This window comes from Hesperophylax consimilis, chromosome 13, assembly GCF_061612785.1.
Source record: "Hesperophylax consimilis isolate HC1 chromosome 13, BYU_Hcon_1.0, whole genome shotgun sequence".
NCBI classification, from domain to species: domain Eukaryota; kingdom Metazoa; phylum Arthropoda; class Insecta; order Trichoptera; family Limnephilidae; genus Hesperophylax; species Hesperophylax consimilis.
In genome coordinates, this window is record NC_142848.1 from 26,526,957 (window position 1) to 26,554,907 (window position 27,951).

A 27,951-nucleotide genomic window follows, 5' to 3' on the forward strand; every position below is an offset into this window, starting at 1 on the left:
CGAAAAAAATGGTTCCGCTTTTTTACTTCCAACTGAACTCCAACTCTCCCAACGCTCTAACTAAAACTTCCGAATGCGGTCCAAACGAACCGCTTATCGCGTTCTAATAGTGGAAAAAGTTTCGACGAGATATTAATTAGTCCGTAGTATTGCCTCTAATTATAGCTCTATGCTAATATTACATTTTAAAGCAGTTTATTTTACAGACCTGTCATGGCAATGATAACTCCCCTTTTATAATAAGCACTCAATAACTGTACGGAAAGGTTTTTTTTTTGATTTTATGGATTCTTTCGTAATCCTCTAACTAGCTAGGGCTTATAACAATACCCTTTCATGTTTCTAACTAACTAGTACTGCGGCTCATTTGGCCTTATTACTATTACCATCTGATGGTTGTATTTATTTGACTGATTTTATGTTACATTAATGAGTTTTATGAGGAAAAATTCTTAACTGAATAAAAAACCTCATACAAATGACATGGAAAAGAAAAACAATAAGTTCTGAACTTTTTTCTCTACTTTGCCATTATGATTTACTGAATGTAAGTATTTCATTTTTTCATGTTTGGGCTGCGTCCTTTTTGCTTCGGTGGTCCTGCATATCTACCGGTTGGGAGAAAAAAGTTTGGAAGAAAAATCCTGTGGGAGAAAAAACATTTTGTGACATTAAAAAGGATACATTGTCAATAATGATCTTCTTCTATTTCTTCGCCGTCGCTGTCATTTTTCTCATGGAACTTCACGGTGAGGTGTCCTCGAGAAGTTCCATTAGTATGATCAGTTTCTCTGCTTTGGATGAGCAGGAGGCCAGTCTTTCGCGTACCCTGATGAGGCCGTGCAGTAATGACATTATGTACTCGTCATCAGAGGAGTTTCCGGCGTTTGGCGCTTGGCGTTGTTTCGGTGTGGGCGGTGGGGCTCTTCGTGGTTCCTGCTTTTCCGGAGCCTGTTGCTGGTGGTTGTTTTGGCCCGCTACATCTGCCCAGGACCGGCCGTCTACTCGGGCCGCGGGTTTCTGTACACGGGGCTCTGCCTCTTTGCGCCTCTGGGCGTTAGAGTACTCCTGTCTGCGCTGGAGAGCAGCTACGTATGCCATCCTGTTGGGGCATTTACCGTAGTTCGCGGGATGGGCTACGCCACAATTGCAGCAGATGGCCGGCTCATTTCGGTTGGTTTTTGGGCACTCTGGTGTGGCGTGATCTCCTTCGCATTTGACGCAGCGGGCTACGTGGGCGCAATTTCTGGACACATGACCGAAATTTTGGCACCTATGGCACTGTGTGCCGTATTGGAGGTGGTTGCTCCGGTATTTTTGGATTGTTATCCTGCAATGGCACAGGTAGACCACTGCGGCTCTCAGGTGGCCCATGATTGTTTCCTGGCCAAAGTGGGCCAGGTAAAGAGGGTATTCTGTTCCCGAGGTGGTTATCACGACCACTGTCCTTGCCGGGAAGCCTTGGTTCTGCAGGTCTTCCATTATGTCACCTGGTGAGATCTTCGGGAGTCCCCTGATGACGGTCTTCTTCAGCTTCTCCGCTTCTGTGGTGAAGGTGTGGAAAGGCTTCTCCTCTCTTCGTAGGGCTGTTGTCAGTTTCTTGTGGGCATCTACGGAGCTCACCACAATGCTAATTTTACCTCCTTTGGTGTAACGGAAGTTGAAGTTGGCACTTCCAATGTGCCTCTGCACTTCTTTCGTGATGTCGCCGTGCGTCATTGACCCTATAGTCATGATTATAGGTGGCACTCTTGTACTCTTCCTGAGAGTGCTTGTGGCCGCCTGTTCTCGGCTGGTGGACGCCACTGGTCCTGGTGGCGTCGGGCGTTTCTTCATTGGTGGCGACGCAATTTCTTGGAGCGGTTCGCTTACTCTATGTAAGGGTTCGTACTTGTTTTCGTGAACCAGACGAAAAACGGGCTTTGGAGGGGAATGGGGGCGCTTTGAGGCCGTAGACCTGATCCATTCAGCCTCCATGGGTGATGAGGCTCTTGGTGATCCGGCGCTGGTGCCGGGCCTCGGGGGTGACTGTGATTGGGGGTGCGTGATTTCTCCGGCCGGCTGTAAGGTGGTGGGGCCTGGTTGTGCGAACACAAGCCAGACGGTAGCACTTTTGTGGCTATGTTGCAAGCCACGAAAAAACCATAAACTGCGCAAAAACCACAAACTGCGCAAAAACCACAAGCTACGCTGTCTCTCTCCTCTCCTACTGAATCGCCTTCTCTCTCTCTCTCTCTACGGAAAGGTACATTTGATTAGTTGGGAAATGGTTAGGAACGACACGGGCGACGCTTGCTTTTCGTGACATTTTTTTAAAAGTCACCGTCAGTTGGGCATCAGTATCGAATCAGATTTGGACTAATTTTGCAGTTTTTTTTCATTCGCGCTGTGCTAAACTACAAAATATTAATTAATTTATAGATTTCATAGCAATAATGTTGAAGTTTAATCGTATTGTGGTCGCAGGAGTGAATAGTGTGTTAAATAACAAAGGGATTTACTCACTTTCAGTAGTAAACAACAGCGTATTAAGTGTCAGGTTGGTGGCTAAATGAACAAGATGTTTAATAATTTGAGTGTATGTTAAAAATTCTATTAATGTTATAAGTTTTTATGTAGCTTGACGGTCTCCATGGGCGAGCGGGTGAGATTCTAGGAAAAAAATCCAAAGGTCCGGGTTTGATGCGTTTTTATGCAAAATGTAATCAAACGAAACAAATGTGTGTAATATTGGTTTAAATGTGTGTAATGTAACTAATTGGTTTCATCAATTAGGTAGAAAGGAGAGTGAACTTTTAGGACACAAAAAATGAAATCAAACACAAACCAAAAACAACAACAAAAACATCAATAAAAAAAAACCATGTGAAAGATACCTTTATGTTATAATCTTTATCATTATGTGTACCTACCTAGTACTTTTAAAGTAGAACCCAAGCAGCAGTTAATATTATGTTTAATTGGATATTTTATTTTATTCTATTTCTTCACTTTGTTATTCATATTTATAAAAAATACGTTAGTAGGCTAAGGCACCAGTTAAAAGTACATATACCTATTATTTCATTATTATTTTAATACTATACTTATCAAAATGATAATACTCATACTAATTTGACTGTCCTAAAACGGGAATCCTCCTAGTTGGGCAGTCAAAAAATTTCTTAAATAATGTATATACATGTATAATCTTTTAATCAATAAAAAAAATAAAAAATATTTACGACACGTCAAGAGAAGTAGACTCTCAGACGCTTTGGTGAAAGACCACTAATCAGTATAAAAACGTTCCATGAAATGGCTTAGCCGTGTTTCTTTGGTTCCAGTTGTTTGAGAAATAGGTTTATTTTATTTAATATACCTATTCAAATATAGTTAGTTGTTGCAATCAAATATTTCTTTATTTTAATATACTTTGGCGCTGTGATAGAGGAGCAAAGTGCGGGACGAAGCGGGGGCGGCATCTGACAATCTACGAAATGCAGTGTTTTATTTAAACTAGTGTCGATAATTGTCTCAAGGTGAAAGGTCGTGCGTCAATTATATTCACGAGTACTTATTGATAAACGTTTTTAAGTCAATTAACATGACTTCTAGAAGACAAAATTTAAAATGTCCGATATTTGGTGTAAGTGCAGAGTTGAAAGAAAATATCCTACCTACGTATGAAAATATGATGAAACTCTACAAATGGGTTCGACAAGACTTAAATGTAAGGAATAACACAACAAAAGAACCTACGTTTTTGGAAATTGCTGAAATAGTTTGAACGAAAATTGAAGGACTGTGGATAAAATCTATTATTCCAATTGTCACACACAAAAGAATCTTACAGTTACTAAAAAGTTATCACTCGAAGTGTTATAGTTTGAAAAAGTCTTTGTAGAAACTTAAGGAAGAAAATTTAGAAGAGTTCAGAGTACATATTAGAAAGATTTTTGACATAGGTGCAAGTAAATGTAAAGAATTTGTAAGCTGTACTTGTGTGAGAGACAAAAAAGTGCCAAGAGAGGAACAAATGTTTTTAGAAGACCAACGCACTAACTAATGGCTTTAGGAAGAACGGATCTTTTCCATAGTAAAAATTGCTGAATAGAAGATTACGTACTCTAAAACAAGAAATGAGGCATAATAGATAGGATGAAACTGAAAAGAATAAGACAGAAAGTACGCGAGCAAATTTTAACCGAAGAAAGAGTAATAGAAATTCCTTCATTATATTTCTATGGAAGGAAAGAAAAGACGGCTAAAACTGTTTTAAAAAGATCGAAGAGGCTTAGAGTGATTGTACAAGAGGAAGATATTTCGATTATAAAAGAACCAGGTACTGTTTATATTGGGTAAGGGGTTCCGATATCGGGCAGTGCAATAAATATTGAAAGAGCTATCCACAGCTTTTTAACGACTGAAAAGATATCACTAGATGGTTTAATGGTTGTTGGCTGTGATGCAACAAACACAGGGAAAGTGGGAGGCATGATTCGTCTTTTGGAAAACAGACTATCTCGACCATTGCAATGGATAATTTGTCTCTTACACGCCAATAAGTTACCATTGAGGCATTTGTTTACCTGTTTGGATGGCCCTACCGCAAGATCTAAATCATTTGCAGGTCAAATTGGTAAAGCATTAGAGATATGCGAGACGCTGCCGTTGGCCAACTTTGAGAAGATAGAAGGTGAACTACCTCCACAAATATTCACAGATCTCAGTACAGACCAAAAATATTTACAAGAAATTATTACTGCTGTCATAAATGGATCCGCTCTCCTGATTTATTACAGAGAAGCCCAGGTAAACTATCCCATGCCCGCTGGTTGACAAGAGCTAATCGCATACTGCATTTGTATATTTATACAGAAAATCCACAACAAAATCTTGTGACTTAAGCAACGTTTGTCATATAATCATTCGCTCCTGTCTGGTTTTATCAAAAAACATTCATCCTGCAAAGATGGTTCAAATCATTTATTGAAGCTCATTATATAGATATTTGTCCAACGAGTTGTTAGCGATAGTGGACCCTGTTATAATTCGAAACAGTAACTTTGCTCATCCAGAAAACTTGTTGAGTATGATAACAGATTCACGTAAGCACATTAGAGAACTCGCTGCAAGACGCATTTTAAAGGCTTGTCAAGTTAATAAAAATTCTGTTTCGCGCATGTTTGAGGTGCCAAAATTGGACTTAAATGCATGTTCTTACATAGACATGATTGACTGGCAACAAAATATATACGAACCCCTAATACTGATGAATATTTCCGATGAGCAGTTGCAAGATATTAATGAAAATGGAGAAGATACAGTGTTGGAGTTTATGAGACTGCCTTGCCATATCCATCATATCTCGAATACTCATGCCAAAGTTTGAGCCGAAAAAGGATTTTTGCTATAAAAAATTATGTTATTCATACCAACATAACTTTCTGAACCTGTGTTTACTTTTGAAATAAATGTTTTTATTAAATAAAATTTACTTTTATTTTATCATTTAATGCATAATATATTATATTTACTTATTATTTTGTTTATAGGGTGTTTCATACAAAACGTCTATAAAACCTCAAAAAATAAAATTTCAAGTCCATGGCGGGAACTCAAGCTGTCGAGCTAGAACTTCCAAATTGAGAAGTGTTATTTACAATTACATAAAGCAACTTTTACTTGGGATTCCAATTCGAATTTCGAAAAAAAAATTCAAATAAAAGTGTTCCACCCTAATGTACAATTCTATTGAATGTGTCATTTGTACAATGCTATTGAATATGTCGTTTGTACAATGTTATTGAATGTTTCGTTTGTACAGTGCTATTGAATGTGTCTATACGTATAGACATTTTTGAAAACTATCTCATATTTAAAACAGAAAATTAGCGGGTATCTCACCGTCTAAACGATCAGTATCCATTAAAATAAATAAATATTCACGATAGGTAAAAAGCAGGCTTACTTATACGAATAATATAAAGCTAATATTCACAGGTTCGAGCACTGAATAGTTAAACTCTGACTTAAAAATAATAAAAAAATCGTCAAAAATCGAACGGCCACGCTTCCCTTTTCATACAAAATTTAATTTGGATTTTAGGCCAAAATACAGAAAAAAAAAATACAGTGTGTGGCAAGCCTACGCACGACGGAAGTGAAACTTTTAGTATTCTTCTCTCTCTCTTTTCATTTCATTCTCTCTTTTTTCTGTCTATTGACATATTTATAAGTAGCATGTGATAAAAAAAATTAAAAGTTATAAAAATATGGTATTCGAACCCGGGTCCTGCATAACGAGTGTCGAACGCTCTGCCTCTAGACCGCGGTTATTACGTATTCGACCAAAATATCATATAGTCAAAATATCTAAAAGTCGCAGCACGAGAGCATTTTATCACTTTAAAAAAAATTATTATTAAAAAAATCACAAAAAGAAAAAAAAATAGTTAAAGCGGGGATCGAACCTCGGTTCTTCACGACGACAATCGGGCGCTCTGCCTCTAGACCGCGAAGCTGAGTTTGGAGAGTGACCTAAAGTAGCTATATAATATTGGCTAGGCTCCTATAGCGAAATAATCACGGTTTTTGATGACGGTCATGAGTTGGTTTTACTCCGGTCCTCGAAATTGCATAACGCGCGTAAAGAAGTTTCACTTCAAAAAATATTCAAAAGGTATAGCAAATGTCTAATACAGGAATGTGCTACTTTATTTATTTGGGTTTTAAATTGTAAAATATAGGTCATTAGAGAATATAATTTTTCATGATTTTAGAGGCAATTTTGGCAATTATTTGTGAGTTAATGACAATTATTTTAAAAAAATAAATACAAATAAATTGCTATTACTATACAAATATGACGAAATATAAAACCAAAATATTAGGTTAAAAAAAATTTCGATGGGCGAAAACGTTAATTCCAAAAGACTGATTTACGCTGGAACATAAATTTGTAAATGTATACCCAAAAAGTGTATTTTTTAAATGTGCTATTGTTTTATATTATTTTTCATCATATTTAAACAGTAGGTAGGGAAGATTATTATATGTATAACTATTAATGATGTGAAAATTTTAAACTGATTTGTTAACACTTAGTTACGCACTTCCTAATGCTAATTTTGTAAATACAGTCATGTCAATACTATGCAAATGTTTCAAAACAATAGATGAATAAAAATTATTTATTTACACAACGCGTTTGAAAAAAGTATTGTGTTGCTAAATTACTATGAACGTGACACCGAAAACATATTAATATGGTAATAAATATTTAATAACGAGTACTTTAAGATAGGGTAAAACTAATAGATGGTAAGCATTTAATTTTAACGACGCAAAAATCAATTGTATTATGAAGAGTGCTGTTTTTTTATCACCTCAATAATAATATTTTTAATACCACACATATTTTTTATGCGTTTTTTATTATCTGTTTCAAATTTCATTGAAATTTGTTATTATTATTTTCTTCATTCATAATTTATTATTTATTTAACCTTCCAGCGGGCGCGCTGTCGTAAAATTTACGACAAACGCGCCTTATCGCTTCCCTCACTCTTGCGACTTAGTTGTAAGCATCGAGCTTCGAGCTATGCTAGAGTCAAATCAAATGTCAAACATTTACCGCAAGATATAAATGCTTTTCTCAGAGTGAATTACGGTAGGGCAGTTGAACCGATAACAGAAGAATAAAACAGAAGCTTTCCAAAATGCGGTGTTTGTCGGTTATGTGCACTGGATAAGAAAAGATCCTCAGCATCAATGAAGTGTTGCCGTTGCCAGTCCTTTACATGCAAGAACCATTCTTCAGTTGAGGTGGTTTGTAACAATTGTAAGGATGAGAATATTGATTCTGACTAAATAGGTCGATAAAATATTTAGTTTTGAAATATTAACATGTTTAGAGTGTTGCTTCGTTTTTTTTAAGAAAGTCAATTTTTTTTTAAAGTACTCCCTATTATGATTTTTCATATCTTTAAAGAAATTCCCTAACGTTTGTATAAAGAAAACACCACTTACATGGAGAAAACTTGATGACGTAAAATTTACGACAAGCGCCCGCTCAAGGGAAATTTCTCAACGCGCCCGCTGGAAGGTTAAATAAATGAAACGTAAAATGTACATATATTTATATTTGATAAATTGAAAGCATTATTTTTATAACAGTCCTGATGATGGTACGGAGATACCGAAACCAGTAGAGAGTGAAAATATATCAATAAAGTGACTTACAACCAAGTTTTTTCATTTCATTTATTTAAAATGTCAAGTCACAATTGTTTCGAAATTTTTATTTTTATTTTTATTTTTTTTATTTACGCCCTTGGGGCTGTTCCATAAAACAAGTAAATAAATTACATTAGTACTTTAAAATATGTAACAAAATTTATAAAATATTATTGGTTAAAGATTTCTTAATATTAGGAAAATCAAATATTTGAAATTTCTGATTAAAATTTTGAATGGAATAATGATAATATCAACGGAACTGAATTTATTTCCTAGCCTTTATAGCCTTTGGACTGGAGAATGAATGGAATAGTTTGTTGACAAAGAACAGCTCTGAACGATTCGTGTTACCATTGGTATTAGTTATTAGCTTTGTTAGTTAATAGCGTTGTTAGTTATTAGCTTTGTTAGTTATTAGCATAGACATATGAATATTAGTAGACCTGCCCTAAGTGATTAAAAGCGTATTATCCCCACTCCCCATACCGGTTCCATTGGAGCCGGCTGTGCTCGCGTATGGCCTCAAGTGAAATTTGAAAACGTGACGTCATCATTCTTGTGCGAACTATGGTCGAGGCATCATCGGTTCATTTTACGAAATAAAACGGCAAAATGTTGACTTGTACTATGAAAACTTGTAAAAATAGATGTGAAAAAGAGAATAAACCCAATTGTCGTATTACATTCCATATATAAGCATTATTTTACTTTATTTTAAGCATATTCACCTCGTATAATATAGATCAGTTTTAGAAACATAATATACTACCACATCGAGAAACGTCTGGACGCGAAACACAAAGCTGGTTGGTTGCTGGGAAGTAAATTATGAACATTTATAAAAGTGTCTTAACTAAATACTTAAACGAAATATTCGACTCTCAAAATAGAACCGAATTTTTTTGCCGAATTTGGACTTCGCAAATTTGTTCATAACGTGGCAAGTAATTTGCGCTCCCATGTAAAAATGTCTATTCATTCAAAAGCAGATTTTACTTTTAAGAAGTAAATGGTGATATTATAATGCGAGATGCCTATTTACTGTCAGATTGATTTATTGACGAATCACAGTCAGCCTTACTCCCTTCGTTCTTCAACAGTTGATTTTACCCCTCGCCATTATCTTCTCGTCTATTAATTCCTATGTCTGTGGTTATTAGCTATGGTAAGTCAGGTTCATGCATTAAGCCATTATCCAATTTGTATAAAGTACCAAATCGCTCATAGTTCGTCTGCTAGATAAGTCGGTTAAATCAAGTAAATTTATTACATTCATTTATTGACGCCCTATTGGGCTTTTAAGTACATAACAATTACAAATTTCATTTTTAACAACATTGTTATTATTATATTATCATAATTATTTTGTTCAATAGCCATAGAGAGTGCGAAATTGATGAACTTTAACAAATTGTGTGGAACTCTCTCTCTCATTCACAACTCATTCTCTAATAATATTTAATTCGTCTAAATTTTTCCATCACTGTAACAAATATACTGTTTTATATAATATAAATTAAAATAAATTACAGAAGAGTAAGCACGAGACGATGTAAGAAAGTGACTGCAGACAGAAACGCGTGCCGAGTCAGAGTTATATGTAGTATCCTATCTGCCCACGCTTACCCCTCCGACAAAACGGCGTGATGATTAGATAGCATGAGTTCGTGCAGGAAGTAGTACTCATTGTCCTTAATCCATAACTTTGTTTCAGACTCTTCAACAAATCGCGTCCCGAACAGCAAATATCTCCCAAATTGGCAGAGGAATGTCCCGCACACGTGCAGAAACGGAAAGAGAAGATCGAGGGGTCAGATCCCACGTGTCACGTGAGCAGGGCAGTATGGGAGAAGGCTAAACCCTTCAAGGAAATACCAGGACCAAAGGCACTGCCTATCGTTGGAAACACATGGAGGTTCATACCTAAAATCGGTTGGAACGGATATTTTATATCTCTTATGTGCGGTGGTTTTGTACAGACAACTCACAAATTTAAAAAAAAACATAAAGAAAGAATACAAACTTGTATAGTACGGTTTTATGTGTCGGTACTTGTATTGTTTGGTATTTCCAATGCTCCATCAAAGGGTCTGTCCAAGTTGACTGATTTTATACAATTTTTTGTAAATCCTTTGATACTGTTTCTAATCGCATCTTAATGGAAAAGTGAACTTACAAGTGGTAACATTCTCTAATGGCTTAAAAGTTATTTATCAAATATGAAACTATCTGTAAAAATATATGAAAATGACGCCACAAAGTAATTTTGCTTTTTGTAACTATCTTCAAAAATTACGTCCCTATCTAAATAAATCGTTTTTTTCTTGTATCCCCACACTAATCTTATGTATATCTCCTCTTTCTAATATTTGTTAACGACACTTTTTAAAATTTTTTAATGATATTTATATTCAATTCATTTAGTCAAAAATACTGTTATGTTCGACTCTGGAAATTAACTTTATAAATCGTGCTTCGTAAACAAACTAAGTCTTAATATAATATGGACTAATGCCAAGCGAAAATTTTCCACGGATCAAAAACCTCCTTATTATTCGACTTCTCAATTAATAATATCATTCATAAAGGAGTTAATGAATTCAATTACGTTGGCGTTATTTCTGACTCCAAATTACGCTTCTCAAATTATATTACAACTATTCCCAGGCAATTCTCATAATCTTTAATAGCTAAAATGTTTAATAACCTAAAAACCATAAAACGACTCTATGTACATCTCTGGTTAGAAGTCTGTTAGAATAAAATTCATGCATTTGATCTCATTTCAACTCTCAAATGAAATTTTTTTTTTCAAATAAATTTAGTAAATTTACGAAGTAAACTCAATTTATCAAAATTATCTGAAATGCGAATAATATTATGTATTTTTATTGCAAATTGTAAATTCAAGATTGGACTGCTCTGACTCGTGTTTTATCTGTTATGGGGACAATACATAGACCGGGCAATGAGCTTATAGACGTCGCTTATATTTTCGTGTTATATTCTGTAATGGAGAAAATACATATACCGGGCAATGAGCTTATAGACGTCGCTTATATTTTAGTGTTATATTCTGTAATGGAGAAAATACATATACCGGGCAATGAGCTTATAGACGTCGCTTATATTTTCGTGTTATATTCTGTAATGGAGAAAATACATATACCGGGTAATGAGTTTATAGACGTCGCTTATATTTTCGTGTTATATTCTGTAATGGAGAAAATACATATACCAGGCAATGAGCTTATAGACGTCGCTTATATTTTCGTGTTATATTCTGTAATTTATTTATTTATTTATTAAACGCCATAAAAGGCTTTTACAGTAATGTGATACATTATATTATAAGTTCACAGTGATACATAGGCGAATATTAGTATTAAATTGAAGAACACAACAATATGTATATAAAACGACATTTAATGTGATACAGCTGAAATTTACTAATTTACTAATTTAATGGAGAAAATACATATACCGGGCAATGAGCATATATATGTCGCTGATATTTTCGATTTAAATCTTGACACATTCATACTCAAATTAGTTCAGCACTTTATAGTTGTTAATTAAGTTGAAAATGTTAATTTTTTTATTAAAAACCGTTTTTGCATAAATTGTTATTTTCGTATTTAAAACAATTTTTTGTAACTTACAGCTTTATAATGTTATTCTTTAGGCACAGGCGTTTTAATTAATCTCCAAATTGTATATTGTTATTAAGTCGCTAATCTCCGATGTAATGGAATGGTGTGATGGGAAAATATTTATAGTATGGATAAAACCAAAATAGTTTTTTTCACATACTTAAGTATTTTTTATCCATTTTTAATCTCCGATTTAACTCCAAGTTAGATAGGCCACGAACCATCACTGCTAATGTGCGTGTTTGCTTATATGAAAATAAGTTGTTGGTCTTTTCCATGTTATAAATATTTTCTCCTAGATATATAGGAATCACATCACATCGCTGCACCGGCAATTCCAATACAGCGAGTTTTAAAACGTCCGTGCTTAAATAATAATATTTTAATGTCGTAGGTAACAAAAACTGTTTTAAATTCTAAAATCACAATTTACGCAAAAACTGTTGGTTTTTAATATAATAAATAATCTCAGGAACAAGTTCACTCAGGTTAAAGCTTGTCGGGAACGTCTTTTTTGTACCCAGTGTGATATAATACCAATTTGATTTTCTCAGGAGAATATTGCAATATGGACCACCTAGAACTAGTGGCCAAACTGTACAAACAGCATGGAGATATTTTTAAACTGGATGGAGTCATTGGTCTTCCCAACGCCGTTTATTTACTCTCACCAGATAACATAGAAACGGTAATTATTACTAAAGTCACTAAAATAATATTTGGGGTATCTGAGAAAGCAGTTTCAGAGGTTATCCATAGATGGCACATAGCTATAGATAATTCAGGGATTGAGTGACTAATAAATATTCTCGCAATCTCACACTCCAGGTCTAGTCCCAAAATAATTCCTTCCGCCTGCTAAAGAAGCTTTCAGAGATCATTCTTTTGTTGACCCCAGAATTTTATTTAAAGAGTTGTGAGGCAAACCAGAATACAACAATAATATGTATCGCTATAAAAGGCTTTTTTTACAGGTGGATAAGGTTCATGACTCTGGTCTAAAAGGACACAGGTTCAAAACCTTTCACCGCAAAATTAAATATTTTAAAATACCTACACTATTTATCATGCGCCCTGTTCTAGACTTAAAAGAAATTTCCTTAAAATCTGCTCCTGTTCAAAATCTTAAAATGGCTTTAACAGGTATTTACTAATAACACATCACATTATTTAGTCTGATCTGTCTGATGATGAACACTTGATGATGATTTTGATGATTTCTAAAAAAGGAGGTAGCGCAACACGGCATAATACCCCCAAAATAATTCATTACCCAAGTAATTCCACCCACTGTATTTTCTCCTTTACTTTCCTCACCTTGCTTTAACATCACGACGGTCCTATTTACATTAGGTGTGCACCATTTAATATAAGTTCTCATACAACCTGCCTTACATTTTTTATAGGTGTACAAGCAAGAGACAATTCTTCCCGAAAGAGATTTCTTACCAAGTTTGACATACTTCCGGAATCACTTCAGACAAGAAATGTTCAAGGATGCTAAGGGACTTGTTGCTACGTAAGCATCATTTTTTTTTCTGGATATGTTGCCATGAAAACGTCAGGGAGGTATAAACAGGACAAAATTTGCGCGAGCCGAACCAGGAATGATGGGAAAGGATGGAAGCAAACGCGCATCTCATATATGGCAGGATTACAGTCAACCGTGAGAGGCTTTCTTAGTGTGTCAAGGAAGTGTTTAACTGTGTAGATTAAAAATTCAGAAGGATTAGAAGACTAGCTTGAATGGGAGCATTTCCCAGAGCCAACCAGAATCTCTAATGCGTTATTAATGATAAAATTAATGTTTTCAGTAACGGGCAAGATTGGTACTCCTTCAGAAACAAAGTAAATTCCATCATGATGCAGCCCAAAATAGTGAAGCAATATTTGAAGCCAATTGATGTTATTTCTACAGATTTTATTGAAAAGTTAGTACATTTTTACTGTATAATATTGATAGCCGCATGTATATAGGATATTCCTGTGTAGAGAAATGTCGGTTCTTAAAGATGGTGGCCATTTTAACATGTCATGCGCCGCAGTAGCCGATAGGCACGATCAAAAAATCATTTTTCTGTATATAAGTAGCTTTTCTGGGGAAAATGCATATTTGGAAATGGAAATTAACATTCTTCCCGACATCTGATCGACCTGAAACTCGTTGTAGATGACAATACATTCTATCAACTTTGGTGGCAATGCAAATCTTGAACCGTCACGAGTAGCTATAGGAAAAAGAAGAATTATCTGAAATTGACCAAAAATTGCAAAGCGGACCCCGACAATTCTTACATGAGAGAGTGAATCGGAGTGATTTAGCCGCTTAGGGCCGACAATTGTCGGACGCGCTGAGAACATCCTTTGGTACTCCATAAGTCTATTAGGCTTATAGTCTACGAACAACAGGTGTTTCCAGTATCTAATGAGAAAATGGTGGGAGAATCTGTGAGTGATGTAGTAAATTAAAACGTGAGGCGGGATGTCGCCACACTAGTTGAGGACTAGTAGAATACAGGACGCTAATGTAGTCTTCAATGATTAAATATTGCAATTTAAGGTTTTACTCATTAAGTTATTAAAAAAAAACTAAATTACTAGTCACAATACCCACAAGACATAAAGCCATGAATCATCTGGTAAGAGAAACCATAAATTGTTTATAAAAAAAAGAACAAAAGAATATTAATGTTGCCAACTTACTTACCAATTCTTCTTTTGTTGACATTTTTGTTTTTATTTTTCATACATTTGTTACTAAAATTTTGTTTATTTTTGTCTACCGGTCTCGAAACGACCGTGTCATAAACTTTTCTTTTTTTGGTTTAAATTTAATGTTGTTATTATTTTAAGTTTACATATATGTATTTTTTTTAAATGATATTATTGTAAAGCTGCACATCTTGATACAGGAATGCCCTAGTGAGATGTGCAGAGTATGTTTTTTATGTAAAAACTGTTTTTTGAATAAATATAAAAAAATAAAAAAAATATATAGCATTTTTATCACCCGGGAGTAAGTATTTGATATAATGTTCTTCAATTATGTCGGAGCAAAAATGTCGTCATGGATTATACGATCACCACTGTTCACCCGCTGCAAGGCGATCAGAACCTTGATCAATATCACTTCCGTCTGTGTTTCTATACAACTCTAATGTATTCTATTTTATTATGTAACAGGATCAAAAGAATGCGCAACGCTGACAACAAGGTCGGTGACATCATAATGAACGAGACCAACAAGTGGGCACTTGAAAGCATAGCGTATCTTGCATTGGACTCGCGTCTAAACTGTTTGGCAGATGATCTGCCAGCAGACTCCATTCCTCAGAAGATTGTACAGAACGCCCAGGATCTCTTTGCCACAACAGAGAAGTTGGACTTTGAACCCAGCATATGGAAGCATGTGACCACGCCCACATACAGGAAGGCGATGCAGATTTTTGATGATCAGATCAAGTGAGTTCGTTTTGTCGTGGAAGATTATATATAATTTCAAATTCGTGGCAATAGCCACTAGGATATTTTGATCTGTGGTATCCTAAAAGGTTCTCAACTATCCGAAGACAGCGGGACTGAAGACATCCTCAATTCGATGTATAATGCGAGTGTGAAGAAAGTCAAGATGAGGGAGGCAGAGAAGTGGCTTGCCTCCTAGATCTAGTTAATATAATAAGTAATACCCATTTCTAGTAGAAACTTGACGCTTATTTCACTGGGACATGGTTATACTAAAATGTATTAAGAACAGTCACGTCCGATCGTAAATTAAAATAGTCAGAGCAAATTAGTTCTTCGCCAGCTTCTTATAAATTATATAGTATGTTTCATTTTTCAGGGATCTCGAATCAAGCCCAAAATCTAGTATCCGAAGTGGAAAACGAAGTCTCATATGAGGAGTTCGGCGAACGTGATATTCTACGTCCTTTATGTAATTTTGTAATTCTTCTGCGTTATCTTTCAGCTTAGCACAAACCTACATTGATGTCGCAATAGAGAACATAAGGAAGAAGAAGGAGTCAGGAGAAAAAATCGAGGATGACCACGAAATTAGTGTTTTGGAGAAGTTGTTGGATGTAGACCCCAAGGTTGCTGTGGTGATGGTGTCTGATATGCTGCTAGCTGGGGTTGATACTGTACGTACTTATTTTGGCTTTGCATGTACACAGTAATGATGTGATCTACGGTATGTTACTATATCTTATTCCTTTTAGTCCCAATACTAGAAGGAATGATGTAAAGCACTGTCACTGTCACTGAGGGAGCTAGAATGACAATTTGCCTCAACAATGGATCCCCATATCAGGGGATGCAGTTGAGGTGGAAAGACATAAAGTGCAACCACCATATTAAACATCATAGGAACTGGTCTTCTGTAGTGATCAAGGGGCTTAATTAATTCCGGGAGCTAAGCAGACCGTAATAAAAAATGCATTTTTTCAGACCTCCACATCCTTTGTGAACGTCCTCTACCACATGGCCAGCAACAAAGACAAGCAAGACAAACTCCGTGAGGATATCACCGCGTTGTTACCGAGCCGGTCTTCGGAGCTGACGGCGGACCATCTGAACCATCTACCGTACCTGAAGGCCTGCATCAAAGAGGCTGCTAGGATCTACCCCGTCACTCCCGGAACCATGAGGATCCTGACTAAAGATACAGTGCTCTCTGGATATAAGATTCCTAAAGGGGTGAGTGTTTGCCATAAAACGATAAATTAACAAACATTTTTCTTCGCACGGTGGAAGATAGTTGGTGTAGAGATCAATGTGGGATACTGAGATTATTCAGTTAGTCGACGGCATTGAAAGTCAGTTGATTCAGCACAGATTTGTTTCCCCTCCACAGCAACGGAAAACTGGTGGAGGGGACATTCTTCTACGATATATTATGTTGTTTTAATATATCCACTTTCCAACAATTCAGAATTATTTAGCGTTTTAGCCCCATTTGTGAATCAAATACCTTATTATTAAGTGTCATTATTTATTTATTTATATACTTGTACATACAGTTTAAGGTAAATATGTAATAAGTGCTAGTAATACAAAAATTTCCCTAATATAAAACATGGTAGGTAGAGTGTTATATAATCAATCAGCAACTGTTTGAAATAATTTTAAAACTTAGCTTAACTTTAACGCGCAGACGCAAACATTTGAAATATTATTGGTTGAAAGTGTCATCACCTAGTGTTACCATTGGTGGAAAGTGTTATCATTGCCCGTTTATGCTCAACGGATTGCGGCAATCAGGCGCTGGTGTGAATTAACCTAATAAATTTAAACAATTAACATCACTAATTGATCACGAATAACTGCGGAGTTTGCAAATCTACAATCTCACATGGTCCTCAATGCTCATCATGTAAAGAATACTTCCACTACAAATGTGGAGGTATTTCGGAAGAAAACTGAAGTTAGAACTGAGATCTACCTGGCGGTGCAGCTCCTGCAAATCCTCAAACATTGTTGTCGGTCACCAGGATATCAGTACTATCATGGCAGATATCAGAAGAATCCAGAGCGGCTTATCATCCGTCAAGACTCTACACGAAGACATAAAAGTCCTACGCGAAGAAGTACAAGGAGTTCAAAATTCAGTAGAGAGCTGTCACATGGACGTAACAGCATTCGGGAAGAGAATAAACACACTCGGAAAACGTTTAGAAAAAGTTGAGAATCTGGAAACGGAGGTCACACATCTACGAAAGGAAGTGCGCGCTTTTGCAGACAAATTAAATAAACGCGACCAATGGGCAAGGTTACAAAACCTGGAAATCAAGGGAATACCTCACCGAAATGATGAAAACCTGATGAATATAGTTAAGAAAATATCAAACGTAAACAACATTAACATTATGATTTTCACGGCCAAAAGTATTTTTGTTATTTGTTTTTGGGGTGTTATGCCGTGTTGCGCTAACTCCTTCTTTAGCCAACGTTTCGGACAGCATTGCAGTGTCCATCATCAGGGCAGATGTGTTGCATGTGGGCAACACATATGCCCTGATGATGGACACTGCAATGCTGTCCGAAACGTTGGCTAAAGAAGGAGTTAGCGCAACACGGCATAACACCCCAAAAACAAATAACAAAAAAAACATTAACATTGGCGAAAGTAATGTGGAATTCGTGACTCGTGTACAAAGATATTAGAAGAACGAGATGTGCTATGCGCAGTTCGTACTGAGTGGAATTGTTTTGCCGAGTGTCACCGGTTTTGTTCACCAATACTACTGCACACCTTCGCTTGCGCTAAGGTATCCGCACTAATACATAGAACAGATTTCTGTGCGTACACGTCCCGATACCGTTCAAAGTACCCTAATTAGGTAGTACTCCGGCTACGGTCCGGCGGCCAACATAGCATATCTCGTTCTTCTAATATCTTTGCTCGTGTAGCTACAAAAGGAAACCGCCCTGATATGATAAAGCCTATTATTTTAAAACTCTCTAATCTAAGCCTGAAGAACATGTTCCTTCAGGCGGTTAAAGCGAGGAAAGGCTTAACCACGGCTGACATTTCGCTGGAGCACCAAAAAATATCTACGTCAACGACCACCTCACTAAGGTAAATAAAAATCTTTTCTTTCGGGCGAGAGTTCTGCCTAAGGAACGGGGGTTACTATATGTTTGGCTAAAAAAACTGTCAAATCTTTGCATGACGCAACTCAACTTCCCCGCCAATCATCATATCCAAGGAGGAAGATCTGAACAAGATGGAGGTCCAGCGGAATTTCTCTCCTCACCCTGGATCCAACGCTGGAGACCCTCGTCCCAGCCAACCATAAAATCAGCGAGACCTAAGCGAAAACTACTCTCTCTTATTTTCTTTACTTTCATATATTTTTTATTTAAATATTTTTCATTGAAATATCTATCTCTTAAAATTCTATTTCTTAAAGATAACTGTTACAAATGTTCCTCCTTTGAATATTTTTCCTTCATATATTTTCCTTTTGAATGTTTAACCTTTGTATATTTTTCATTTAAATGTTTTCCTCTTAAATATTTTTCTTTTGATATTATGGTTCTCTTAAAGTTTTTATCTTCAAAAATTACTGTTTAAAATGTTTTTTCTTTAAATATTTTCTTTTTGGATGTTTTATTTCTGTATATTTTTCGCTTAAATGTTTTGATTTTAAATGTTTTTCTTTGAAATATTTTTCTTGGAAATGTTTTTCTTTGATATATATATATATTTTTTAAATATTTTTCTTTTGAATATTCTGCTTCAAATCATTTTTCTCCCATATGTTCTCTGCACCTACTATGCATCTCTCCCTCAACCTTTCCTCACCTTCTACTCCCCCCTCTCATTACATGTTATGTACACACTACTACCTTACTAACCACTGTAAAAAAAAGAGTATGAGTATTACAAATCACTTTAAAATCAATCTGACCTCCCATATGAAATCAGGCATACAACTAGCTGACTATCTTACACCTAAATACAGATTTACACCACCCATATAATGACATTAAATATATATTATCAAAACGTAAGAGGCTTACGTACAAAAAATGATAAACTGATAAATGCTGTCAGATCCAACAAATATGATATTATCGCTTTAACAGAATCGTGGCCAACTGATGGCATCCGTAACGAAGAACTGTTCGACGATCGTTATGACGTGTTCCGCCGAGATCGAAATTACTGTGCATCTGGTCAACGCTTGGGCGGAAGTGTCTTGCTCGCTGTTCGACGCAAAATGGTAGCCCACGGGCGTCCAGAGTGGCACTCAAAAGCAGAAGACTTATGGTTATCTTTACAAATTAAGAGTTCGTTGTGCAATTCTTTAAACATATGTTGTGTTTACCTTTCCAAAGGTCTTACCTCTACATTGTCCTTGTGAAAAATTTCTTATTTTAGGCGATTTCAACCTCACTGATATTCTGTGAAACAAAAGTCCAAACAACACGTCGTACACACCTACCAATCGTTTATGTCCTCTCAGCTCTGCATTTGTTGATTGCCTGCATTTTTTGGGTCTCTATCAATATAATGGGATTTCAAACTCCAACGGCCATTTTCTAGACCTCGTCCTCTGTAACGATTGTGTCAAGGTATCAGCCTGTAATGACTCACTAATCGTTGAAGATATTCACCATGCCTCCATAACGATAGATGTAGCATTCTCAGAACCCGTTGTATTGAGGGAGTAAATACGAAAGGTTCACTTCTTTAAACGTGGTAATTATGAACTTATAAATTTTCTTCTTAATAAAGTAAACTGGCACGAACTTCTCTTAGTTGGTGACATAAATTCAGCTTTACTAAACTTTTACTCACAAATAAACCAACTTATAGATGCTCACATTCTGCAAAAATTGAGTAAGAACTCAAAATATCCTCATGGTACTCAGCTCTTATAAAGTTAACGAAGGAAAAATACAACTATTTCAAAAAGTTCAAAATTTACAAAAATCAATCTGACCACTCCATTTTCTCTCTCCTAAGATCACGCCATAAAAAACTACAACGAGAATGTCACAATCAATACCTAATTAATGTTGAACACAAAATATCCTCTGATCCAAAAAATCTTTGGAATTATGTTAAATTAAACTCCCAATCACAGGGTGTGCCAAACACTGTATTCCTAAGGGATGAAAAAGCTGAGAACGGATCTGAGATTGTTTACTTATTCTCCAAATATTTCAGTTCTGTTTTCACCAACGATGTTCAAACTTCTCAAAATATCCCAGACAACTACAACATTCATAATTCTTCCACTATTCATTGTATTGAAGTTGACGAACGTCTGGTGCAGACATATCTGGAAAATTTAAAACTAAATAAAGGTGCAGGCCCAGATCAAATTCCCCCCTTCTTCATACTGAAATTTGCAAGCAGTCTCTCTAAGCCGCTATCCATTATATTCAATCGTTCCTTAAAACAGGGTGTGGTACCTAATACTTGGAAAACTGCCTTCATAACACCCATTTTCAAAGCCGGGCAAAAATCTGACATTGAAAACTATCGTCCTATTTCAAAATAGTGTGTCTTCAGCAAGGTGTTTGAAAAAATAATATACGATCAGATGTTTCCCGCTTTGAAATCCTCACTCAATGTTAACCAACATGGGTTTATGAGTGGAAAATCAACAACAACCAATCTAATAGCATTCACGGAATTCTCAAGATTATATGGATCAACGTGTACAAGTAGACGCAATATATACGGATTATAGCAAAGCTTTTGACCTAGTGAATCACGACACATTATTACGCAAGATTATGCAAATCGGAGTCCACGGTGATCTTCTCAGATGGCTCTCATCTTATGTATCAAACCGTAGTCAAGTCGTAGTTGTGGGTGGCTTTAAATCGTACTGGGTAACCGTCCCATCAGGTGTGCCTCAAGGATCTCTATTGGGACCGTTACTATTTAACATATACATCAATGATATAGGCCAATGCTTCAAATAGTCCAAAACATTACTTTACGCAGATGACTGTCAAAAAATGCAAGAGGACCTAAACCGTCTTAATATTTACTGTACACAGCATACCCTTAAAATTAATGTTAAAAAGTGTTTCGTTGTGAATTTCACACGAAATAAAAATATCATTATCAATGAATATAATCTGAACGGCTCATTAATTGAAAAAAATTCCAAAATTTAAATTAATTAATTGCCAAATCAATTGCCGTAATTTACTACCCTTCTATTTTTACAACACCAGGACACTGTCTTATCAAAATTCCCCGATTCCAAGCAGCGGCGTAGCTACCTAGGGTCTACGCGGGGCAGTGCCCCGGGGCCCTCAAGCTCAGGGGGCCCTCGAATCCTTACCAGAAATCTCGATCGAACTGAACTTTTGGAAATTTCTCCCATTTTCAAAATAAATATGACAGGTTGCAACTTGCAACCCCAATTTAATCATGACAACTCAGTTGAGAGAAATTCAAAAGTTATGCCTCGGGAATTCCCCTAAATTCTTTCTGTAGGTTGGCAGTGATAGTGATATGTGCGTCATTCCCCAACGACACTTGTAGCGTATTAAAATATGGATAAAAAGAAGAAACCCAGGTGCATTTAAACGCAAACAACGCCAAGAAAGAGAAGATAGTAAACAAAAATTGCCCAAAATTGACAACTTTTTTAGTCAGCCTTCTGCAAGTACATCTGGCCAAAATATTTCTATTGATAGTGACTCAAATAATGTGGTAACTGCAGTGTTGGTTGAGAAGCCTACTGAAGAAGATTCGATAATTATTGCAGTTGGAGATACCTCCGCCGCCGATCATGTGAACGTGGATGATGTTTGCATGACACACATAAGAGCGGAGGGTTTGGAGGAACCACAGACCTCTACATTTTTCGAAAATGTGTACGACAAATCTTCTTATGACCTGGGAAACTTCACGAACAAAATATTAAGTAATAACGAAAAACGTCAAATTCTTGATATGGGGCCTTTACAGCCTTCAGAACCTTTTCCAACAGACATCAACCAGAACAATAGGTGTTTTTCAAAATCGTACTACTTTTCGTGTTCTAAGTTAATCAGTCAATCGTTTTTGGTTGTGTTATTCCAAAATACTAGACGCTGCCTATTGTCAACCATGCTGATTATTTGCTTCACAAAGGAATAATGTTTGGTGTACGGGAATTCGAGATTGAAAGCATTTATCAGAAAGAATTAAACAACACAGTTGTTTGAGTGGCCATTCGGAAGCATGTGCTGTGTATGAATTTTGGAAAAAAACGATACTAATACTATCGACAAGGAACTTGAAAATGAAATTCGCAAAGAAGCACATCAAGAAGACTCAAGAAGACTTAAGTCAGGAAGGATACCACGGAAATTTTCTGTCCTTTGTAGAACTTGTCGCCCGATATGATCACATTTTGCGGAAAGTTTTGGATATGCCCAAAGGTAATAATAATTATTTCTAAGTTTTTTTTATCGTTTTATTTTGTTTATCAACTGTTTAACTTGACTTGACTTTTTTGAAATTGTGTTTTTTTTTATGTTTTTAGGATCTACAAGATATCTGAGTGCAACAATTCAAAATGAAATGATTGAGAGCTTGGGGACCAAACTCGAAACCCATCTAATAGAACAAATTAGAGCGTCACCGTTTTTTGCTATCATAATGGATACGACACAGGACATATCGAAGGTAGATCAGCTAAGCATTGTTGTGAGGTATGCAGTAATAACCAGATCGGAAAATGGACAGCCAATTGATATAGAAGTAAAAGAAGTGTTTCTAGGCTATGATGTGCCAGTGTGATGAGTGGTGTGTATAATGTGTGGGGCAAGGCTATTTATATAACTATTATATTTGTATAACTTTTTCGGAAACAGCATCAAACGTTGGGATCTACTGTCAAAATTCACTGGCGAATCGGACACCACTCTAAAAAAACTAAATGGTCCAGTAGGGTTAATACGATATCTGCAATAAAACTTCGTTATTTTGATATTATCAAAGCATTATCAGAAATAGTTCTAAAGAGTCCTAATAAAGATGAGCGTAGTCAAGCAGAGAGTATTAAAACAAAAATGCTAAATTTCGAGTTCGTGTTGCTTTGCGAATTCATGCACAGTGTATTGAATGACATCAATTATGCATCCAAAACTTTACAAAAATGCGACATCAATTTGGGCGAGGCGAGTAAAGTTTTAGCAGAGACCAAAGCAAAGTTGCAAATTTATAGAAATGATTTCGAATTATTCAAGTGCAAAGCCAGTGAAACTGTAAGAAAATATGGTATTGATACCCATTTTCAAGAAAAAAGGCAATGAAAAGTTTAAAAACATTTTGATGAATTAGCTGCTGATCACCGATTTCCAAACCGAGAAAAAATATTTAAAATTGAGATTTTCAATAATGTACTAGGCACAGTAATATCTCAATTAGATACACGTTTTATTGGTATGAGTGCAGTCTGTTATATATTCGATTTTCTAACACATTTTCATTACATGTTGATGAAGCAACTTTATTACAAACGTGTGACGAATTCCAAAGAATATATTCAGATATAATAGGCCCTAGTTTTTCACTTCAATTTATTAATATTTACCAACTAGTTTTACATCAACTAACTCAAACATGGACTGTTCACCAATTATGTAAGGAAATAATTAGCAGATATGGAGTGCTAGAATGCGACCTAACGGAAGTATTTACAGCAATGTTATTATTCTTTACAATTCCTGTCACTTCAGCAGCAGCTGAAAGGTCATTTAGCAAATTAAAAATAATAATAAATTATTTAAGAAATAAGATGGGCCAAACTCGACTCCGAAATTTATCGCTAATAGCAATTGAAAACAAAACCGCATCAAGCCTGGATTTAAACGAAGTCATTGATACTTTTGCGAAAACTAAAGCTAGGAAAAAATTGTAAATATAATTGTTATTTAGTCAGTTGGTAAGCCCGACCTTTATATAATAAACCCTTGAATCTTCTCTATTTCGTTTTATTAGCCAAACCTACACAAAGTATTAATTGTAATTTATGTTGTTACTGTTTAATATTTTTATTACCTGCCCTGCAGTCTGCAGTGCACAAAAAAGAGCTTAAGTAGCTTAGCATTTTTAAAGTGTTTGTATATTTCATATTTTTATTTGATAAAACCTAATCAGTTTACAAAGCAGTGGGGCCCCATTTTTTAATTTGCCCCATGGCCCTTGGTTACCTAGCTACGCCACTGATTCCAAGACTTCACAGTCTCGGAAATAAATACTCTGATCTGGGAGATCAATATAAATATTGTTTATTTCAATTCTTTTATATATCGAGACACAAATAGACATCTATAATTTCCGCAATATATATTTTTATTTTGAATATCTATTTATGTGGAACTTCTTATCATTTTTACTAATGTATCTTATTTTATTATATGCTTTTGTTGTAACATTTAAAAAAAATCTTTTTTCGTTGTATTATGTTTCCTTTATTGTTTTAATTTTGTAGAATTTATAATAACTGTGATACTCTACTATTAAACTTTGTAGTGTGTAAAAGCCCATTAGGGCATGTAATAATAAATAAATAATAAAAAAAATTTAACCAACAAAACAGAAATCAAAGATTTGGGAGTGACATTGGACTCTAAGCTTATTTTTGATATTCATATAGACTCAGTCACATCAAAAGCCTCTAAAATGTTAGGATTCATTCTCAGGACATGTAAAAAATTCAATAACTTTAGAACAATGAAAATCCTATATTTTGCTTATGTCCGCAGCTTACTAGAATACGCGTCACAAGTTTGGAACCCGCAATACATATCATGTGTGGAAATTCTAGAACGTGTTCTAAATCTTTTTTTTGTTGTTTGTTTTTGGGGTGTTATGCCGTGTTGCGCTAACTCCTTCTTTAGCCGACGTTTCGGACAGCGTTGCAGTGTCCATCATCAGGGCAGATCCGGTAGGTCCGAAGATGTGTACATTTTGGTTGTCGAGTTTGTGCTTATTTATTTGTGGCCTGGGCCCGTCCAAGTGCAAAATGCCAACGGAAGTGGCGACATCTTGTGGCGAATTCTGAAAGCACAGTATTTATGTTAGCCTGGGGCCCATCCAAGTGCGAAATGCCAACGGAAGTGGCGCCATCTTGTGGCGAATTCTAGAATTAGAAAACCGATTGACAGCGGTTAGAGTAGATGTACCCAGTATCAAGGTATAAATGCAATGGTTTTATATTGTATTATTATATGGTATTGGAGTATACTTAGACATGTTATTTGCGTTTAGCTTTGGTGTAGCCGTCAATTACCGGATACCAAGAGCTGTTGAGCTTAGCTCCGTCGTCTCTATTGATATTAAATGGATTTTTGTAGATTTCAATTGCCTTCATAATCAGGCGTGATCTATAAGTTTTGGGTCTTCCCAGGACCTCGGGAGCAAATCCAAAGTAATGGCCGGTTTCAATTAAATGTTCGGCGATTGCCGATTTATCAGGGTGGCCAAGTTTACAAGCACGAAAATGTTCTGCTATCCTTTTGGAAATCGTCCGCTCTGTCTGGCCTATATAAACCTTGTCACAACCAGAGCAGCTGAGTTTGTACACTCCATCTGCTTCCAGAGGAAACTTAGTCTTTGCAGACCTCAGTAGGTCTTGGATTTTGGTGGTGGTTCCGAAGACAGTTTTGATGTTTTCTTTTCTCAACAGCCTGGCAATTCTGTCTGTCACATTGTGAACGAAAGGCAGGAAAGCACAGCCTTTTGAGTCTTGTTCAACTCTGTCTTCGTTTGTTGTAGATTTGGCTCTTAAAATTTGCCTTGTCTGACTTGCCGGGTAACCGTTGCGCTCCAGTGCATCGGTCAGTTTTATAAGTTCTGCTCCAAGTTTTGTTTCTTCACATATTCTGGTTGCTCGGGTCACCAACGTATGGATAAGTCCTCTCTTCTGCGCTGGGTGGTGGTGCGAATCAGCGTGTAAGTATCCCCAAAAACAAACAACAAAAATGCTTTTGGCCGTGAGAATCTAAAAACTTACCGTGTTCTAAATCGTTTTTACGATACTTGGATTTCCGCAGCTACCGCCCACATCTAAAACAGAGTACTCACCTAGAGTGTAGCATGTAATGTATCTGATACTGTATCAATCTGCAAGTAGGTACGGCTCGTACACGGTAACCGCGTATCCAGCTACGACCTCCCGGATCCACCTTTAGTGCTCGCAGTGAAACCGCCGTCGGCGGGTCACTGCGAGCGCACTGCGCTCCACCCGCGAGCGGCTCGCAGTAGACTCGTGCCTACATACTCACGTGATACAGTATCAGATACGTTAAAGGTTACACGGTTAGGTGAGTACCCTGCTTAAGTCACCAAAATTCAGCAGCGTACTTCAATATACTATCATTAGATATTCTAAGAAGCTCGGCCGATGTACTATTTCTTCAAAAAATAGCCAGGTCCGTTGTTGATTGCCTTGAACTCCTAGAACGAAAACAGATACGAGATCCTAACAGACGAACCAGATCAGACATGATTTTTAGCCTTCCTCGATGCAACACTAATTCTAAGCAGAATTCTTTCATCTATCGTGCGTCCAACACTTTTAACACACACTATTCACAATTTGACATATTTAACTCTGCACCACACTCCTTAAAATCCCACAGACACTCTCTCGATACCTTACAATAACAATAACTACAGATACCATCCAATACATTTTAATTTTTTGTAACGCATATTTTTATTACTATACCTCAACCTAACCGATCCCCCCCCCCATCCTACCCCCTCCCTATTCCACCCCAAATAACTTGTCTCTTGAAATGTAATTTTCTTTAGTAAATATCTCGGAATCACTACACTTGTATACAATACCTATGTGGAAACCAGTAAATGGTTTAATTATTGTAACTCAATTATTATTATGCTTTTATTAATGTAAGCTGTTGGTATCCCAAATAAAATAAATATGTTTTGTGAACATCTCACTAGAAGAGCTGTGGTGTTCCGCATATTTTAAGTATTATTCTGCCGTCATAAGTAGAAACACAGTAAATGCATCTCTCCGAAACAATCAATTTAGAAAATCACTGGTCATAAAAAAATAGTACAACGGCGAACTGATCTTCTCGCCCATCTATCTAACCCATAGACTAAAATTATCTAACCCACTGAGAGATAATACTTATTTTATGATCTATCCTAATATCTACACCAGGAAAGGAGCGCCTTACGCAATAAGCTTAAATTGTAGAATATATATTTCTTCTACTGTTTCTTCTTCATTACAGACCAAAATCATCTTATTGCACATGCTCGTCTCAGTCTTGGAAGAGCAATTCCCCCGCCCCCTGGAATTCATCCCCGAGAGATGGCTCCGAGAGAACGTGGACTCTGATATCTCCTACAAGAACGCTCACCCCTTCTCCGCCATGCACTTTGGCTTTGGATCCAGGTCCTGCATCGGCAGGAGAGTCGCAGATCTGGAGATGGAAGTGGCTCTGGTCAACTTCATCAGGCACTTTGACCTCTCTTGGGATGGTCCGCCACCGAAGAGAGCTACAGCTAGCATAAATTATCTAAGGGGACCTTTCGGTTTCGTCTTCAAAGACAGTCTTTTAATCGACTAAA

The 27,951-nt window shown here is 36.3% G+C and overlaps 1 protein-coding gene across 1 annotated transcript; it reads left to right on the forward strand.

Annotated features, from left to right (window-relative positions):
• The first annotated feature begins 1,975 nt into the window (after nucleotides 1-1,975).
• Nucleotides 1,976-27,951, forward strand: LOC149418684 (cytochrome P450 CYP12A2-like). Its single transcript, XM_089639149.1, has 10 exons — nucleotides 1,976-2,063; nucleotides 2,422-2,539; nucleotides 9,938-10,155; nucleotides 12,431-12,564; nucleotides 13,283-13,395; nucleotides 13,691-13,807; nucleotides 15,060-15,338; nucleotides 15,844-16,015; nucleotides 16,323-16,571; nucleotides 27,612-27,951. The coding sequence occupies exons 1-10, from the start codon at nucleotides 1,976-1,978 to the stop codon at nucleotides 27,948-27,950; spliced, it is 1,827 nt and encodes a 608-aa protein (XP_089495275.1). The 3' UTR covers nucleotide 27,951.